Genomic DNA, 20,675 nt, shown 5'->3' on the forward strand with positions numbered 1-20,675 from the left:
GGGTTAACACTGGGTTAGGGGTTAACACTGGGTTAGGGGTTAACACTGGGTTAGGGGTTAACACTGGGTTAGGGGTTAACACTGGGTTAGGGGTTAACACAGGGTTAGGGTTAACACTGGGTTAGGGTTAACACTGGGTTAGGGGTTAACACTGGGTTAGGGGTTAACACTGGGTTAGGGGTTAACACAGGGTTAGGGGTTAACACAGGGTTAGGGGTTAACACAGGGTTAGGGGTTAACACAGGGTTAGGGTTAACACAGGGTTAGGGGTTAACACAGGGTTAGGGGTTAACACAGGGTTAGGGGTTAACACTGGGTTAGGGGTTAACACTGGGTTAGGGGTTAACACAGGGTTAGGGGTTAACACAGGGTTAGGGGTTAACACAGGGTTAGGGGTTAACACTGGGTTAGGGGTTAACACTGGGTTAGGGGTTAACACAGGGTTAGGGGTTAACACAGGGTTAGGGGTTAACACAGGGTTAGGGGTTAACACAGGGTTAGGGGTTAACACAGGGTTAGGGGTTAACACAGGATTTACAGATTCAACACTGGGACACTGGGATTTACAGATTCAACACAGGGACACTGGGATTTACAGATTCAACCCCCATGTAGGGGTTAGCGTCCATGCTGTAGTGTAGGGGTTAGGGTCCATGCTGTAGTGTAGGGGTTAGGGTCCATACTGTAGTGTAGGGGTTAGCGTCCATACTGTAGTGTAGGGGTTAGGGTCCATGCTGTAGTGTAGGGGTTAGGGTCCATACTGTAGTGTAGGGGTTAGGGTCCATACTGTAGTGTAGGGGTTAGGGTCCATACTGTAGTGTAGGGGTTAGGGTCCATACTGTAGTGTAGGGGTTAGGGTCCATGCTGTAGTGTAGGGGTTAGCGTCCATACTGTAGTGTAGGGGTTAGGGTCCATGCTGTAGTGTAGGGGTTAGGGTCCATACTGTAGTGTAGGGGTTAGGGTCCATACTGTAGTGTAGGGGTTAGGGTCCATACTGTAGTGTAGGGGTTAGGGTCCATACTGTAGTGTAGGGGTTAGGGTCCATACTGTAGTATAGGGGTTAGGGTCCATGCTGTAGTGTAGGGGTTAGGGTCCATACTGTAGTGTAGGGGTTAGGGTCCACACTGTAGTGTAGGGGTTAGGGTCCATGCTGTAGTGTAGGGGTTAGGGTCCATACTGTAGTGTAGGGGTTAGGGTCCATGCTGTAGTGTAGGGGTTAGGGTCCATACTGTAGTGTAGGGGTTAGCGTCCATACTGTAGTGTAGGGGTTAGGGTCCATGCTGTAGTGTAGGGGTTAGGGTCCATGCTGTAGTGTAGGGGTTAGCGTCCATGCTGTAGTGTAGGGGTTAGGGTCCATGCTGTAGTGTAGGGGTTAGGGTCCATGCTGTAGTGTAGGGGTTAGCGTCCATACTGTAGTGTAGGGGTTAGGGTCCATGCTGTAGTGTAGGGGTTAGCGTCCATACTGTAGTGTAGGGGTTAGGGTCCATACTGTAGTATAGGGGTTAGGGTCCATACTGTAGTGTAGGGGTTAGGGTCCATGCTGTAGTGTAGGGGTTAGGGTCCATGCTGTAGTGTAGGGGTTAGGGTCCATGCTGTAGTGTAGGGGTTAGGGTCCATACTGTAGTGTAGGGGTTAGCGTCCATACTGTAGTGTAGGGGTTAGGGTCCATGCTGTAGTGTAGGGGTTAGGGTCCATGCTGTAGTGTAGGGGTTAGGGTCCATGCTGTAGTGTAGGGGTTAGGGTCCATGCTGTAGTGTAGGGGTTAGGGTCCATACTGTAGTGTAGGGGTTAGCGTCCATACTGTAGTGTAGGGGTTAGGGTCCATGCTGTAGTGTAGGGGTTAGGGTCCATACTGTAGTGTAGGGGTTAGGGTCCATACTGTAGTGTAGGGGTTAGGGTCCATACTGTAGTGTAGGGGTTAGGGTCCATACTGTAGTGTAGGGGTTAGGGTCCATACTGTAGTGTAGGGGTTAGGGTCCATGCTGTAGTGTAGGGGTTAGGGTCCATGCTGTAGTGTAGGGGTTAGGGTCCATACTGTAGTGTAGGGGTTAGGGTCCATACTGTACTGTAGGGGTTAGGGTCCATGCTGTAGTGTAGGGGTTAGGGTCCATGCTGTAGTGTAGGGGTTAGGGTCCATGCTGTAGTGTAGGGGTTAGGGTCCATACTGTAGTATAGGGGTTAGGGTCCATGCTGTAGTGTAGGGGTTAGGGTCCAGACTGTAGTGTAGGGGTTAGGGTCCATGCTGTAGTGTAGGGGTTAGGGTCCATGCTGTAGTGTAGGGGTTAGGGTCCAGACTGTAGTGTAGGGGTTAGGGTCCATGCTGTAGTGTAGGGGTTAGGGTCCATGCTGTAGTGTAGGGGTTAGGGTCCATGCTGTAGTGTAGGGGTTAGGGTCCATGCTGTAGTGTAGGGGTTAGGGTCCATGCTGTAGTGTAGGGGTTAGGGTCCATACTGTAGTGTAGGGGTTAGGGTCCATACTGTAGTGTAGGGGTTAGGGTCCATACTGTAGTGTAGGGGTAGGGTCCATGCTGTAGTGTAGGGGTTAGGGTCCATACTGTAGTGTAGGGGTTAGGGTCCATACTGTAGTGTAGGGGTTAGGGTCCATACTGTAGTGTAGGGGTTAGGGTCCATACTGTAGTGTAGGGGTTAGGGTCCACACTGTAGTGTAGGGGTTAGGGTCCATACTGTAGTGTAGGGGTTAGGGTCCATACTGTAGTGTAGGGGTTAGGGTCCATGCTGTAGTGTAGGGGATAGGGTCCATGCTGTAGTGTAGGGGTTAGGGTCCATGCTGTAGTGTAGGGGTTAGGGTCCATGCTGTAGTGTAGGGGTTAGGGTCCATACTGTAGTGTAGGGGTTAGGGTCCATACTGTAGTGTAGGGGTTAGCGTCCATACTGTAGTGTAGGGGTTAGGGTCCATGCTGTAGTGTAGGGGTTAGCGTCCATACTGTAGTGTAGGGGTTAGGGTCCACGCTGTAGTGTAGGGGTTAGCGTCCACACTGTAGTGTAGGGGTTAGGGTCCATGCTGTAGTGTAGGGGTTAGCGTCCATACTGTAGTGTAGGGGTTAGGGTCCATGCTGTAGTGTAGGGGTTAGCGTCCATACTGTAGTGTAGGGGTTAGGGTCCACGCTGTAGTGTAGGGGTTAGGGTCCATACTGTAGTGTAGGGGTTAGGGTCCATGCTGTAGTGTAGGGGTTAGGGTCCATACTGTAGTGTAGGGGTTAGGGTCCATGCTGTAGTGTAGGGGTTAGGGTCCATGCTGTAGTGTAGGGGTTAGGGTCCATACTGTAGTGTAGGGGTTAGGGTCCATACTGTAGTGTAGGGGTTAGGGTCCATGCTGTAGTGTAGGGGTTAGGGTCCATGCTGTAGTGTAGGGGTTAGGGTCCATGCTGTAGTGTAGGGGTTAGGGTCCATACTGTAGTGTAGGGGTTAGGGTCCATGCTGTAGTGTAGGGGTTAGGGTCCATGCTGTAGTGTAGGGGTTAGGGTCCATACTGTAGTGTAGGGGTTAGGGTCCATACTGTAGTGTAGGGGGTAGGGTCCATGCTGTAGTGTAGGGGTTAGGGTCCATGCTGTAGTGTAGGGGTTAGGGTCCATGCTGTAGTGTAGGGGTTAGGGTCCATGCTGTAGTGTAGGGGTTAGGGTCCATGCTGTAGTGTAGGGGTTAGGGTCCATGCTGTAGTGTAGGGGTTAGGGTCCATGCTGTAGTGTAGGGGTTAGGGTCCATACTGTAGTGTAGGGGTTAGCGTCCATACTGTAGTGTAGGGGTTAGGGTCCATGCTGTAGTGTAGGGGTTAGGGTCCATGCTGTAGTGTAGGGGTTAGGGTCCATACTGTAGTGTAGGGGTTAGGGTCCATACTGTAGTGTAGGGGTTAGGGTCCATACTGTAGTGTAGGGGTTAGGGTCCATACTGTAGTGTAGGGGTTAGGGTCCATGCTGTAGTGTAGGGGTTAGGGTCCATGCTGTAGTGTAGGGGTTAGGGTCCATACTGTAGTGTAGGGGTTAGGGTCCATACTGTACTGTAGGGGTTAGGGTCCATGCTGTAGTGTAGGGGTTAGGGTCCATGCTGTAGTGTAGGGGTTAGGGTCCATGCTGTAGTGTAGGGGTTAGGGTCCATACTGTAGTATAGGGGTTAGGGTCCATGCTGTAGTGTAGGGGTTAGGGTCCAGACTGTAGTGTAGGGGTTAGGGTCCATGCTGTAGTGTAGGGGTTAGGGTCCATGCTGTAGTGTAGGGGTTAGGGTCCATGCTGTAGTGTAGGGGTTAGGGTCCATGCTGTAGTGTAGGGGTTAGGGTCCATGCTGTAGTGTAGGGGTTAGGGTCCATGCTGTAGTGTAGGGGTTAGGGTCCATGCTGTAGTGTAGGGGTTAGGGTCCATGCTGTAGTGTAGGGGTTAGGGTCCATACTGTAGTGTAGGGGTTAGGGTCCATACTGTAGTGTAGGGGTTAGGGTCCATGCTGTAGTGTAGGGGTTAGGGTCCATACTGTAGTGTAGGGGGTAGGGTCCATGCTGTAGTGTAGGGGTTAGGGTCCATACTGTAGTGTAGGGGTTAGGGTCCATACTGTAGTGTAGGGGTTAGGGTCCATACTGTAGTGTAGGGGTTAGGGTCCATACTGTAGTGTAGGGGTTAGGGTCCACGCTGTAGTGTAGGGGTTATGGTCCACGCTGTAGTGTAGGGGTTATGGTCCACGCTGTAGTGTAGGGGTTAGGGTCCACGCTGTAGTGTAGGGGTTAGGGTCCACGCTGTAGTGTAGGGGTTAGGGTCCATACTGTAGTGTAGGGGTTAGCGTCCATACTGTAGTGTAGGGGTTAGGGTCCATGCTGTAGTGTAGGGGTTAGGGTCCATACTGTAGTATAGGGGTTAGGGTCCATGCTGTAGTGTAGGGGTTAGGGTCCATGCTGTAGTGTAGGGGTTAGGGTCCATGCTGTAGTGTAGGGGTTAGGGTCCATGCTGTAGTGTAGGGGTTAGGGTCCATGCTGTAGTGTAGGGGTTAGGGTCCATACTGTAGTATAGGGGTTAGGGTCCATACTGTAGTGTAGGGGTTAGGGTCCATACTGTAGTGTAGGGGTTAGGGTCCATGCTGTAGTGTAGGGGTTAGGGTCCATGCTGTAGTGTAGGGGTTAGGGTCCATGCTGTAGTGTAGGGGTTAGGGTCCATGCTGTAGTGTAGGGGTTAGGGTCCATGCTGTAGTGTAGGGGTTAGGGTCCATGCTGTAGTGTAGGGGTTAGGGTCCATACTGTAGTGTAGGGGTTAGGGTCCATACTGTAGTGTAGGGGTTAGGGTCCATACTGTAGTGTAGGGGTTAGGGTCCATACTGTAGTGTAGGGGTTAGGGTCCATACTGTAGTGTAGGGGGTAGGGTCCATGCTGTAGTGTAGGGGTTAGGGTCCATGCTGTAGTGTAGGGGTTAGGGTCCATACTGTAGTATAGGGGTTAGGGTCCATACTGTAGTGTAGGGGTTAGGGTCCATACTGTAGTGTAGGGGTTAGGGTCCATACTGTAGTGTAGGGTTAGGGTCCATACTGTAGTATAGGGGTTAGGGTCCATGCTGTAGTGTAGGGGTTAGGGTCCATACTGTAGTATAGGGGTTAGGGTCCATACTGTAGTGTAGGGGTTAGGGTCCATACTGTAGTGTAGGGGTTAGGGTCCATACTGTAGTGTAGGGGTTAGGGTCCCTGCTGTAGTGTAGGGGTTAGGGTCCATGCTGTAGTGTAGGGGTTAGGGTCCATACTGTAGTATAGGGGTTAGGGTGTAGGGTACATACTGCGGCCACTCTGTTCTATGGGTGTAGGGTACATATTGCGGTCACTCTGTTCTATGAGGCAGTAGTGTAGGGGTTAGGGTGTAGGGTATATATTGGGTCACTCTGTTCTTTGAGGCAGTAGTGTAGGGGTTAGGGTGTAGGGTACATACTGTAGCCACTCTGTTCTATGGGTGTAGGGTACATACTGCGGTCACTCTGTTCTATGAGGCAGTAGTGTAGGGGTTAGGGTCCATACAGTAGTGTAGGGGGTAGGGTACATACTGCGGTCACTCTGTTCTATGAGGCAGTAGTGTAGGGGTTAGGGTGTAGGGTACATACTGCGGCCACTCTGTTCTATGGGTGTAGGGTACATACTGCGGTCACACTGTTCTATGAGGCCGTAGTGTAGGGTTAGGGTGTAGGGTACATACTGCGGTCACTCTGTTCTATGAGGCAGTAGTGTAGGGGTTAGGGTGTAGGGTACATACTGCGGTCACTCTATTCTATGAGGCAGTAGTGTAGGGGTTAGGGTGTAGGGTACATACTGCGGCCACTCTGTTCTATGAGGCAGTAGTGTAGGGGTTAGGGTGTAGGGTACATACTGCGGCCACTCTGTTCTATGAGGCAGTAGTGTAGGGGTTAGGGTGTAGGGTACATACTGCGGTCACTCTGTTCTATGAGGCAGTAGTGTAGGGATTAGGGTGTAGGGTACATACTGTCACTCTGTTCTATGGGTGTAGGGTACATACTGCTCACTCTGTTCTAAGAGGCAGTAGTGTAGGGGTTAGGGTCCATACAGTAGTGTAGGGGGTAGGGTACATACTGCGGTCACTCTGTTCTATGAGGCAGTAGTGTAGGGGTTAGGGTGTAGGGTACATACTGCGGCCACTCTGTTCTATGAGGCAGTAGTGTAGGGGTTAGGGTGTAGGGTACATACTGCGGCCACTCTGTTCTTTGAGGCAGTAGTGTAGGGGTTAGGGTGTAGGGTACATACTGCGGTCACTCTGTTCTTTGAGGCAGTAGTGTAGGGGTTAGGGTGTAGGGTACATACTGCGGCCACTCTGTTCTTTGAGGCAGTAGTGTAGGGGTTAGGGTCCATACTGTAGTGTAGGGGTTAGCGTCCATACTGTAGTGTAGGGGTTAGGGTCCATGCTGTAGTGTAGGGGTTAGGGTCCATACTGTAGTATAGGGGTTAGGGTCCATGCTGTAGTGTAGGGGTTAGGGTCCATGCTGTAGTGTAGGGGTTAGGGTCCATGCTGTAGTGTAGGGGTTAGGGTCCATGCTGTAGTGTAGGGGTTAGGGTCCATGCTGTAGTGTAGGGGTTAGGGTCCATACTGTAGTATAGGGGTTAGGGTCCATACTGTAGTGTAGGGGTTAGGGTCCATACTGTAGTGTAGGGGTTAGGGTCCATGCTGTAGTGTAGGGGTTAGGGTCCATGCTGTAGTGTAGGGGTTAGGGTCCATGCTGTAGTGTAGGGGTTAGGGTCCATGCTGTAGTGTAGGGGTTAGGGTCCATGCTGTAGTGTAGGGGTTAGGGTCCATGCTGTAGTGTAGGGGTTAGGGTCCATACTGTAGTGTAGGGGTTAGGGTCCATACTGTAGTGTAGGGGTTAGGGTCCATACTGTAGTGTAGGGGTTAGGGTCCATACTGTAGTGTAGGGGTTAGGGTCCATACTGTAGTGTAGGGGGTAGGGTCCATGCTGTAGTGTAGGGGTTAGGGTCCATGCTGTAGTGTAGGGGTTAGGGTCCATACTGTTATAGGGGTTAGGGTCCATACTGTAGTGTAGGGGTTAGGGTCCATACTGTAGTGTAGGGGTTAGGGTCCATACTGTAGTGTAGGGTTAGGGTCCATACTGTAGTATAGGGGTTAGGGTCCATGCTGTAGTGTAGGGGTTAGGGTCCATACTGTAGTATAGGGGTTAGGGTCCATACTGTAGTGTAGGGGTTAGGGTCCATACTGTAGTGTAGGGGTTAGGGTCCATACTGTAGTGTAGGGGTTAGGGTCCCTGCTGTAGTGTAGGGGTTAGGGTCCATGCTGTAGTGTAGGGGTTAGGGTCCATACTGTAGTATAGGGGTTAGGGTGTAGGGTACATACTGCGGCCACTCTGTTCTATGGGTGTAGGGTACATATTGCGGTCACTCTGTTCTATGAGGCAGTAGTGTAGGGGTTAGGGTGTAGGGTATATATTGGGGTCACTCTGTTCTTTGAGGCAGTAGTGTAGGGGTTAGGGTGTAGGGTACATACTGCGGCCACTCTGTTCTATGGGTGTAGGGTACATACTGCGGTCACTCTGTTCTATGAGGCAGTAGTGTAGGGGTTAGGGTCCATACAGTAGTGTAGGGGGTAGGGTACATACTGCGGTCACTCTGTTCTATGAGGCAGTAGTGTAGGGGTTAGGGTGTAGGGTACATACTGCGGCCACTCTGTTCTATGGGTGTAGGGTACATACTGCGGTCACACTGTTCTATGAGGCCGTAGTGTAGGGGTTAGGGTGTAGGGTACATACTGCGGTCACTCTGTTCTATGAGGCAGTAGTGTAGGGGTTAGGGTGTAGGGTACATACTGCGGTCACTCTATTCTATGAGGCAGTAGTGTAGGGGTTAGGGTGTAGGGTACATACTGCGGCCACTCTGTTCTATGAGGCAGTAGTGTAGGGGTTAGGGTGTAGGGTACATACTGCGGCCACTCTGTTCTATGAGGCAGTAGTGTAGGGGTTAGGGTGTAGGGTACATACTGCGGTCACTCTGTTCTATGAGGCAGTAGTGTAGGGATTAGGGTGTAGGGTACATACTGCGGTCACTCTGTTCTATGGGTGTAGGGTACATACTGCGGTCACTCTGTTCTAAGAGGCAGTAGTGTAGGGGTTAGGGTCCATACAGTAGTGTAGGGGGTAGGGTACATACTGCGGTCACTCTGTTCTATGAGGCAGTAGTGTAGGGGTTAGGGTGTAGGGTACATACTGCGGCCACTCTGTTCTATGAGGCAGTAGTGTAGGGGTTAGGGTGTAGGGTACATACTGCGGCCACTCTGTTCTTTGAGGCAGTAGTGTAGGGGTTAGGGTGTAGGGTACATACTGCGGTCACTCTGTTCTTTGAGGCAGTAGTGTAGGGGTTAGGGTGTAGGGTACATACTGCGGCCACTCTGTTCTTTGAGGCAGTAGTGTAGGGGTTAGGGTGTAGGGTACATACTGCGGTCACTCTGTTCTATGAGGCAGTAGTGTAGGGGTTAGGGTGTAGGGTACATACTGCGGTCACTCTGTTCTATGGGTGTAGGGTACATACTGCGGCCACTCTGTTCTATGAGGCAGTAGTGTAGGGGTTAGGGTGTAGGGTACATACTGCGGCCACTCTGTTCTATGAGGCAGTAGTGTAGGGGTTAGGGTGTAGGGTACATACTGCGGTCACTCTGTTCTTTGAGGCAGTAGTGTAGTGGTTAGGGTGTAGGGTACATACTGCGGTCACTCTGTTCTATGAGGCAGTAGTGTAGGGGTTAGGGTGTAGGGTACATACTGCGGCCACTCTGTTCTTTGAGGCAGTAGTGTAGGGGTTAGGGTGTAGGGTACATACTGCGGTCACTCTGTTCTTTGAGGCAGTAGTGTAGGGGTTAGGGTGTAGGGTACATACTGCGGTCACTCTGTTCTATGAGGCAGTAGTGTAGGGGTTAGGGTGTAGGGTACATACTGCGGTCACTCTGTTCTATGAGGCAGTAGTGTAAGGGTTAGGGTGTAGGGTACATACTGCGGTCACTCTGTTCTATGAGGCAGTAGTGTAGGGGTTAGGGTGTAGGGTACATACTGCGGTCACTCTGTTCTTTGAGGCAGTAGTGTAGGGGTTAGGGTGTAGGGTACATACTGCGGCCACTCTGTTCTATGAGGCAGTAGTGTAGGGGTTAGGGTGTAGGGTACATACTGCGGTCACTCTGTTCTATGAGGCAGTAGTGTAGGGGTTAGGGTGTAGGGTACATACTGCGGTCACTCTGTTCTATGAGGCGTTGGCAGTACTGGAAACTCTTCTCTCTCAGACGTTCTTTAGGCGGAAGGAGTCTGCTGGAGGACGACGTGGCTGATACCATGGAAACCAATGAGCCGTCCACCTCCGACCTGTCATCTGGGGCCACAGAGGGGTCAAGGGTTAGAGGTCAGGGGTGGACTAACCAGTTAAAGCAACACACTGTAAAATGAGCTTAACACCAATGGAACAGATCCATGACATGTTTACATGTAGTAGTCAGCCAGTACAGTCAGCCAGTACAGTACAGTCAGTAGTCAGTCAGCCAGTACAGTCAGCCAGTAGTCAGCCAGTACAGTCAGTCAGTCAGTACAGTCAGCCAGTAGTCAGCCAGTACAGTCAGTCAGTACAGTCAGCCAGTACAGTCAGTCAGTACAGTACAGCCAGCCAGTACAGTCAGCCAGTACAGTCAGCCAGTACAGTCAGTCAGTACAGTACAGCCAGCCAGTAAGTACAGTCAGCCAGTACAGTCAGCCAGTACAGTCAGCCAGTACAGTCAGTCAGTAGTCAGCCAGTACAGTCAGCCAGCCAGTACAGTCAGCCAGTACAGTCAGCCAGTACAGTCAGTCAGTAAGTAGTCAGCCAGTACAGTCAGCCAGTACAGTCAGCCAGTACAGTCAGCCAGTACAGTCAGTCAGTCAGTACAGTCAGCCAGCCAGTACAGTCAGCCAGTACAGTCAGCCAGTACAGTCAGCCAGTACAGTCAGCCAGTACAGTCAGCCAGTACAGTCAGTCAGTCAGTACAGTCAGCCAGCCAGTACAGTCAGCCAGTACAGTCAGCCAGTACAGTCAGCCAGTACAGTCAGCCAGTCAGTACAGTCAGCCAGCCAGTACAGTCAGCCAGTACAGTCAGCCAGCCAGTACAGTCAGCCAGTACAGTCAGCCAGTACAGTCAGCCAGCCAGTACAGTCAGCCAGCCAGTACAGTCAGTCAGCCAGTACAGTCAGCCAGTAGTCAGCCAGTACAGTCAGCCAGTACAGTCAGCCAGTACAGTACAGTCAGCCAGTACAGTCAGCCAGCCAGTACAGTCAGCCAGCCAGTACAGTCAGCCAGCCAGTACAGTCAGCCAGTACAGTACAGTCAGCCAGTACAGTCAGCCAGTACAGTCAGCCAGCCAGTACAGTCAGCCAGTACAGTCAGCCAGTACAGTCAGCCAGCCAGTACAGTCAGCCAGTACAGTCAGCCAGCCAGTACAGTCAGCCAGTTAGTATAGTCAGTCAGTCAGTACAGTCAGCCAGCCAGTACAGTCAGTCAGTCAGTACAGTCAGTCAGTCAGTACAGTCAGCCAGCCAGTACAGTCAGCCAGTACAGTCAGCACAGTCAGCCAGTACAGTCAGCCAGTACAGCCAGCCAGTACAGTCAGCCAGTCAGTAAGCCAGTCAGTCAGCCCCCCAATGGTGGAACAAACTCCCTCACGACGCCAGGACAGCGGAGTCAATCACCACCTTCCGGAGACACCTGAAACCCCACCTCTTTAAGGAATACCTAGGATAGGATAAAGTAATCCTTCTCCCCCCCCCTTAAAAGACCTAGATGCACTATTGTAAAGTGGCTGTTCCACTGGATGTCATAAGGTGAAAGCACCAATTTGTAAGTCGCTCTGGATAAGAGCGTCTGCTAAATGACTTAAATGTAATGTAAATGTAAATGATGTCAGCCAGTACAGTCAGCCAGTACAGTCAGCCAGTACAATCAGCCAGTACAGTCAGTCAGTCAGTACAGTCAGCCAGCCAGTACAGTCAGCCAGCCAGTACAGTCAGCCAGTACAGTCAGCCAGTACAGTCAGTCAGTCAGTACAGTCAGCCAGCCAGTACAGTCAGCCAGTACAGTCGTCAGTCAGCCAGTACAGTCAGCCAGTACAGTCAGCCAGTACAGTCAGCCAGTACAGTCAGCCAGCCAGTACAGTCAGCCAGTACAGTCAGCCAGTACAGACAGTCAGTACAGTCAGCCAGTACAGACAGTCAGCCAGTACAGTCAGCCAGTACAGTCAGCCAGTACAGTCAGCCAGTACAGTCAGCCAGCACAGTCAGCCAGTCAGTAGTCAGTCAGCCAGCAGTCAGCCAGTACAGTCAGCCAGTACAGTCAGCCAGTACAGTCAGCCAGCCAGTACAGTCAGCCAGTACAGTCAGCCAGTACAGTCAGCCAGCCAGTACAGTCAGCCAGTACAGTCAGCCAGCCAGTACAGTCAGCCAGTACAGTCAGCCAGCCAGTACAGTCAGCCAGTACAGTCAGCCAGCCAGTACAGTCAGCCAGCCAGTACAGTCAGCCAGTAGTCAGCCAGCCAGTACAGTCAGCCAGCCAGTACAGTCAGCCAGTACAGTCAGCCAGTACAGCCAGCCAGTACAGTCAGCCAGTACAGTCAGCCAGTACAGCCAGCCAGTACAGTCAGCCAGTACAGCCAGCCAGTATAGTCAGCCAGTACAGCCAGCCAGTAGTCAGCCAGCCAGTACAGCCAGCCAGTACAGTCAGCCAGTACAGTCAGCCAGTACAGTCAGCCAGTACAGCCAGCCAGTACAGTCAGCCAGTACAGCCAGCCAGTATAGTCAGCCAGTACAGCCAGCCAGTAGTCAGCCAGCCAGTACAGTCAGCCAGCCAGTACAGTCAGCCAGTACAGTCAGCCAGCCAGTACAGTCAGCCAGTACAGTCAGCCAGCCAGTACAGTCAGCCAGTACAGTCAGCCAGCCAGTACAGTCAGCCAGCCAGTACAGTCAGCCAGCCAGTACAGTCAGCCAGTACAGTCAGCCAGTACAGTCAGCCAGCCAGTACAGTCAGCCAGTACAGCCAGCCAGTACAGTCAGCCAGTACAGCCAGCCAGTACAGTCAGCCAGTACAGCCAGCCAGTACAGTCAGCCAGTACAGCCAGCCAGTATAGTCAGCCAGTACAGCCAGCCAGTAGTCAGCCAGCCAGTACAGTCAGCCAGCCAGTACAGTCAGCCAGTAGTCAGCCAGTACAGTCAGCTAGTACAGCCAGCCAGTACAGTCAGCCAGTACAGTCAGCCAGTACAGTCAGTCAGTCAGCCAGCACACAGTCAGCCAGCCAGGAAACAGTCAGCCAGCATGTGAGTCAGTCAGCTAGCCAGCCAGCTAATCAGTCTGCCAATCAGTCAGCTAGACAGTCAGTACAGTCAGTCAGTCAGCCAGCACACAGTCAGCCAGCCAGCCAGGAAACAGTCAGCCAGCATGTGAGTCAGTCAGCTAGCCAGCCAGCTAATCAGTCTGCCAATCAGTCAGCTAGACAGTCAGTACAGTCAGTCAGTCAACCAGCACACAGTCAGCCAGCCAGCCAGGAAACAGTCAACCAGCATGTGAGTCAGTCAGCTAGCCAGCCAGCTAATCAGTCTGCCAATCAGTCAGCTAGCCAGCCAGCCAGTCAGCTAGCCAGCCAGCCAATCAGTCAGCTAGACAGCCAGTACAGTCAGTCAGTCAGCTAGCCAATCAGTCAGCTAGACACCTTACCATGGAAGAAAGAGAGACTGAGCTGGCAGACCAGAGGTACAACCTAATATAACCCCCCCCACACACACACACACACACACACACACCTGCGTCTGTGCTGTTGGTACAACCTAATATAACCCCCATTCACATCTCAATGGAACCCCCCCCCACACACACCTGCGTCTGTGCTGTTGGTACAACCTAATATAACCCCCATTCACATCTCAATGGAACCTCCCCCACACACACCTGCGTCTGTGCTGTTGGTACAACCTAATATAACCCCCATTCACATCTCAATGGAACCTCCCCCCACACACCTGCGTCTGTGCTGTTGTTGCCATCCGTTACATTGTGGTATGTGATCAGCCAATGGCGTAGCAGAGAGAAACTGTAGAGGTTCATCCATTGGTCGTCTGAGAAGGCTTGGCTGACACACAGCACTGTGAAGAAATCACCACACACACAGCCGTCCAGCTCCACCACTGGCCCCGGCTACACACACACACACACACACACACACCACACACACACACACACACACACACACACACACACACACACACACACAATTTAGAAAAGACATTCAGAACATCCAGATGTTTCATTACAGTTCTGCATGTAAACATATGCAGTGATTTGATTGGTTTATTAGAGGTCACCTGACGTATTCGAGGGCCAGTGAAAAACCCTCCTGAGGAAGCCACACCTCCCTGCTGAACACTGGCGTAGCGCAGCCAATCGACAAGCCTCTTACTGAGCAGGGTCACATGATCTACACACACACACACACACACACACACACACACACACACACACACACACACTTTAGTCAGTTAGCAGACGTTCTTATCCAGAGAGACTTAGTTACATTAACATGTTAAGACAACCACATATCACAGTAGTTAGTATATTCAGATAGCTAGGTGGACAACCACATATCACAGTAGTTAGTATATTCAGATAGCTAGGTGGGACAACCACATATCACAGTAGTTAGTATATTCAGATAGCTAGGTGGACAACCACATATCACAGTAGTTAGTATATTCAGATAGCTAGGTGGGACAACCACATATCACAGTATATTCAGATAGCTAGGTGGACAACCACATATCACAGTAGTTAGTATATTCAGATAGCTAGGTGGACAACCACATATCACAGTATATTCAGATAGCTAGGTGGACAACCACATATCACAGTAGTTAGTATATTCAGATAGCTAGGTGGACAACCACATATCACAGTATATTCAGATAGCTAGGTGGACAACCACATATCACAGTAGTTAGTATATTCAGATAGCTAGGTGGACAACCACATATCACAGTATATTCAGATAGCTAGGTGAGACAACCACATATCACAGTAGTTAGTATATTCAGATAGCTAGGTGGACAACCACATATCACAGTAGTTAGTATATTCAGATAGCTAGGTGGACAACCACATATCACAGTAGTTAGTATATTCAGATAGCTAGGTGGGACAACCACATATCACAGTAGTTAGTATATTCAGATAGCTAGGTGGGACAACCACATATCACAGTATATTCAGATAGCTAGGTGGACAACCACATATCACAGTAGTTATTCAGATAGCTAGGTGGACAACCACATATCACAGTAGTTAGTATATTCAGATAGCTAGGTGGGACAACCACATATCACAGTAGTTAGTATATTCAGATAGCTAGGTGGGACAACCACATATCACAGTAGTTAGTATATTCAGATAGCTAGGTGGACAACCACATATCACAGTAGTTAGTATATTCAGATAGCTAGGTGGGACAACCACATATCACAGTAGTTAGTATATTCAGATAGCTAGGTGGACAACCACATATCATCACAGTAGTTAGTATATTCAGATAGCTAGGTGGGACAACCACATATCACAGTAGTTAGTATATTCAGATAGCTAGGTGGACAACCACATATCACAGTAGTTAGTATATTCAGATAGCTAGGTGGACAACCACATATCACAGTAGTTAGTATATTCAGATAGCTAGGTGGACAACCACATATCACAGTAGTTAGTATATTCAGATAGCTAGGTGGACAACCACATATCACAGTAGTTAGTATATTCAGATAGCTAGGTGGACAACCACATATCACAGTAGTTAGTATATTCAGATAGCTAGGTGAGACAACCACATATCACAGTAGTTAGTATATTCAGATAGCTAGGTGGACAACCACATATCACAGTAGTTATATATTCAGATAGCTAGGTGGACAACCACATATCACAGTAGTTATTATTCAGATAGCTAGGTGGACAACCACATATCACAGTAGTTAGTATATTCAGATAGCTAGGTGGACAACCACATATCACAGTAGTTAGTATTCAGATAGCTAGGTGGACAACCACATATCACAGTATATTCAGATAGCTAGGTGGACAACCACATATCACAGTATATATCAGATAGCTAGGTGGACAACCACATATCACAGTATATTCAGATAGCTAGGTGGACAACCACATATCACAGTAGTTAGTATATTCAGATAGCTAGGTGGACAACCACATATCACAGTATATTCAGATAGCTAGGTGGACAACCACATATCACAGTAGTTAGTATATTCAGATAGCTAGGTGGACAACCACATATCACAGTAGTTAGTATATTCAGATAGCTAGGTGGACAACCACATATCACAGTAGTTAGTATATTCAGATAGCTAGGTGGACAACCACATATCACAGTATATTCAGATAGCTAGGTGGACAACCACATATCACAGTAGTTAGTATATTCAGATAGCTAGGTGGACAACCACATATCACAGTATATTCAGATAGCTAGGTGGACAACCACATATCACAGTAGTTAGTATATTCAGATAGCTAGGTGGACAACCACATATCACAGTAGTAGTTATTCAGATAGCTAGGTGGACAACCACATATCACAGTAGTTAGTATATTCAGATAGCTAGGTGGACAACCACATATCACAGTAGTTATTATTCAGATAGCTAGGTGAGACAACCACATATCACAGTAGTTAGTATATTCAGATAGCTAGGTGGACAACCACATATCACAGTAGTTAGTATATTCAGATAGCTAGGTGGGACAACCACATATCACAGTAGTTAGTATATTCAGATAGCTAGGTGAGACAACCACATATCACAGTATATTCAGATAGCTAGGTGGACAACCACATATCACAGTATATTCAGATAGCTAGGTGGACAACCACATATCACAGTAGTTAGTATATTCAGATAGCTAGGTGGGACAACCACATATCACAGTAGTTAGTATATTCAGATAGCTAGGTGGGACAACCACATATCACAGTAGTTAGTATATTCAGATAGCTAGGTGGGACAACCACATATCACAGTAGTTAGTATATTCAGATAGCTAGGTGGGACAACCACATATCACAGTAGTTAGTATATTCAGATAGCTAGGTGGGACAACCACATATCACAGTAGTTAGTATATTCAGATAGCTGGGTGGACAACCACATATCACAGTAGTTAGTATATTCAGATAGCTAGGTGGGACAACCACATATCACAGTAGTTAGTATATTCAGATAGCTAGGTGGACAACCACATATCACAGTAGTTAGTATATTCAGATAGCTAGGTGGACAACCACATATCACAGTAGTTAGTATATTCAGATAGCTAGGTGGACAACCACATATCACAGTAGTTAGTATATTCAGATAGCTAGGTGAGACAACCACATATCACAGTAGTTAGTATATTCAGATAGCTAGGTGGACAACCACATATCACAGTAGTTAGTATATTCAGATAGCTAGGTGGACAACCACATATCACAGTATATTCAGATAGCTAGGTGGACAACCACAGTATTAGTATATTCAGATAGCTAGGTGGACAACCACATATCACAGTAGTTAGTATATTCAGATAGCTAGGTGGACAACCACATATCACAGTAGTTAGTATATTCAGATAGCTAGGTGGACAACCACATATCACAGTAGTTAGTATATTCAGATAGCTAGGTGAGACAACCACATATCACAGTAGTTAGTATATTCAGATAGCTAGGTGGACAACCACATATCACAGTATATTCAGATAGCTAGGTGGACAACCACATATCACAGTAGTTAGTATATTCAGATAGCTAGGTGGACAACCACATATCACAGTATATTCAGATAGCTAGGTGGACAACCACATATCACAGTATCACAGTAGTTAGTATATTCAGATAGCTAGGTGGACAACCACATATCACAGTATATTATTCATATTCAGATAGCTAGGTGGACAACCACATATCACAGTATTAGTATATTCAGATAGCTAGGTGGACAACCACATATCACAGTAGTTAGTATATTCAGATAGCTAGGTGGACAACCACATATCACAGTATATTCAGATAGCTAGGTGGACAACCACATATCACAGTAGTATATTCAGATAGCTAGGTGGACAACCACATATCACAGTATATTCAGATAGCTAGGTGGACAACCACATATCACAGTAGTTAGTATATTCAGATAGCTAGGTGGACAACCACATATCACAGTAGTTAGTATATTCAGATAGCTAGGTGGACAACCACATATCACAGTAGTTAGTATATTCAGATAGCTAGGTGGGACAACCACATATCACAGTAGTTAGTATATTCAGATAGCTAGGTGGACAACCACATATCACAGTATATTCAGATAGCTAGGTGGACAACCACATATCACAGTAGTTAGTATATTCAGATAGCTAGGTGGACAACCACATATCACAGTATTAGTATATTCAGATAGCTAGGTGGACAACCACATATCACAGTAGTTAGTATATTCAGATAGCTAGGTGGACAACCACATATCACAGTAGTTAGTATATTCAGATAGCTAGGTGGGACAACCACATATCACAGTATATTCAGATAGCTAGGTGGGACAACCACATATCACAGTAGTTAGTATATTCAGATAGCTAGGTGGGACAACCACATATCACAGTAGTTAGTATATTCAGATAGCTAGGTGGACAACCACATATCACAGTAGTTAGTATATTCAGATAGCTAGGTGAGACAACCACATATCACAGTAGTTAGTATATTCAGATAGCTAGGTGGGACAACCACATATCACAGTAGTTAGTATATTCAGATAGCTAGGTGGGACAACCACATATCACAGTAGTTAGTATATTCAGATAGCTAGGTGGACAACCACATATCACAGTAGTTAGTATATTCAGATAGCTAGGTGGGACAACCACATATCACAGTATTAGTATCAGATAGCTAGGTGGACAACCACATATCACAGTAGTTAGTATATTCAGATAGCTAGGTGGACAACCACATATCACAGTAGTTAGTATATTCAGATAGCTAGGTGGACAACCACATATCACAGTAGTTAGTATATTCAGATAGCTAGGTGGACAACCACATATCACAGTAGATAGCTAGTATATTCAGATAGCTAGGTGGACAACCACATATCACAGTAGTTAGTATATTCAGATAGCTAGGTGGACAACCACATATCACAGTAGTTAGTATATTCAGATAGCTAGGTGAGACAACCACATATCACAGTAGTTATATATTCAGATAGCTAGGTGGACAACCACATATCACAGTAGTTAGTATATTCAGATAGCTAGGTGGACAACCACATATCACAGTATATTCAGATAGCTAGGTGGACAACCACATATCACAGTAGTTAGTATATTCAGATAGCTAGGTGGACAACCACATATCACAGTATATTCAGATAGCTAGGTGGACAACCACATATCACAGTAGTTAGTATATTCAGATAGCTAGGTGGACAACCACATATCACAGTATTAGTATATCAGATAGCTAGGTGGACAACCACATATCACAGTAGTTAGTATATTCAGATAGCTAGGTGGACAACCACATATCACAGTAGTATTCAGATAGCTAGGTGGACAACCACATATCACAGTATATTCAGATAGCTAGGTGGGACAACCACATATCACAGTATATTCAGATAGCTAGGTGGACAACCACATATCACAGTAGTTAGTATATTCAGATAGCTAGGTGGGACAACCACATATCACAGTAGTTAGTATATTCAGATAGCTAGGTGGACAACCACATATCACAGTAGTTAGTATATTCAGATAGCTAGGTGGACAACCACATATCACAGTAGTTATATATTCAGATAGCTAGGTGGGACAACCACATATCACAGTAGTTAGTATATTCAGATAGCTAGGTGGACAACCACATATCACAGTAGTTAGTATATTCAGATAGCTAGGTGAGACAACCACATATCACAGTAGTTAGTATATTCAGATAGCTAGGTGGGACAACCACATATCACAGTAGTTAGTATATTCAGATAGCTAGGTGGGACAACCACATATCACAGTAGTTAGTATATTCAGATAGCTAGGTGGGACAACCACATATCACAGTAGTTAGTATATTCAGATAGCTAGGTGGACAACCACATATCACAGTAGTTAGTATATTCAGATAGCTAGGTGGGACAACCACATATCACAGTAGTTAGTATATTCAGATAGCTAGGTGAGACAACCACATATCACAGTAGTTAGTATATTCAGATAGCTAGGTGGGACAACCACATATCACAGTAGTTAGTATATTCAGATAGCTAGGTGAGACAACCACATATCACAGTAGTTAGTATATTCAGATAGCTAGGTGGACAACCACATATCACAGTAGTTAGTATATTCAGATAGCTAGGTGGACAACCACATATCACAGTAGTTAGTATATTCAGATAGCTAGGTGGACAACCACATATCACAGTAGTTAGTATATTCAGATAGCTAGGTGGACAACCACATATCACAGTAGTTAGTATATTCAGATAGCTAGGTGGACAACCACATATCACAGTAGTTAGTATATTCAGATAGCTAGGTGGACAACCACATATCACAGTAGTTAGTATATTCAGATAGCTAGGTGGACAACCACATATCACAGTAGTTAGTATATTCAGATAGCTAGGTGGACAACCACATATCACAGTATATTCAGATAGCTAGGTGGACAACCACATATCACAGTAGTTAGTATATTCAGATAGCTAGGTGGACAACCACATATCACAGTAGTTAGTATATTCAGATAGCTAGGTGGACAACCACATATCACAGTAGTTAGTATATTCAGATAGCTAGGTGAGACAACCACATATCACAGTAGTTAGTATATTCAGATAGCTAGGTGAGACAACCACATATCACAGTAGTTAGTATATTCAGATAGCTAGGTGGACAACCACATATCACAGTAGTTAGTATATTCAGATAGCTAGGTGGACAACCACATATCACAGTATATTCAGATAGCTAGGTGGACAACCACATATCACAGTAGTTAGTATATTCAGATAGCTAGGTGAGACAACCACATATCACAGTAGTTAGTATATTCAGATAGCTAGGTGGACAACCACATATCACAGTAGT

At 47.5% G+C, this 20,675-nt stretch overlaps 1 protein-coding gene across 1 annotated transcript in view; it reads right to left on the reverse strand.

Annotated features, from left to right (window-relative positions):
• ap5z1 (adaptor related protein complex 5 subunit zeta 1) overlaps positions 1 to 13,996 on the reverse strand; it is a gene marked incomplete at its 5' end in the record, with an annotated part of 92,295 nt that extends 78,299 nt beyond the window's left edge. The window contains 3 exons of the mRNA XM_065016952.1: positions 9,702 to 9,842; positions 13,502 to 13,676; positions 13,844 to 13,996. Of these exons, the coding sequence (XP_064873024.1) occupies positions 9,702 to 9,842; positions 13,502 to 13,676; positions 13,844 to 13,996 (469 nt within the window). The remainder of the gene's footprint in view (positions 1 to 9,701; positions 9,843 to 13,501; positions 13,677 to 13,843) is intronic.
• Between the last annotated feature and the right edge of the window lie 6,679 nt (positions 13,997 to 20,675).

The sequence above is a fragment of the Oncorhynchus nerka genome, unplaced genomic scaffold (genome assembly GCF_034236695.1).
Source record: "Oncorhynchus nerka isolate Pitt River unplaced genomic scaffold, Oner_Uvic_2.0 unplaced_scaffold_720, whole genome shotgun sequence".
Lineage (NCBI taxonomy): Eukaryota > Metazoa > Chordata > Actinopteri > Salmoniformes > Salmonidae > Oncorhynchus > Oncorhynchus nerka.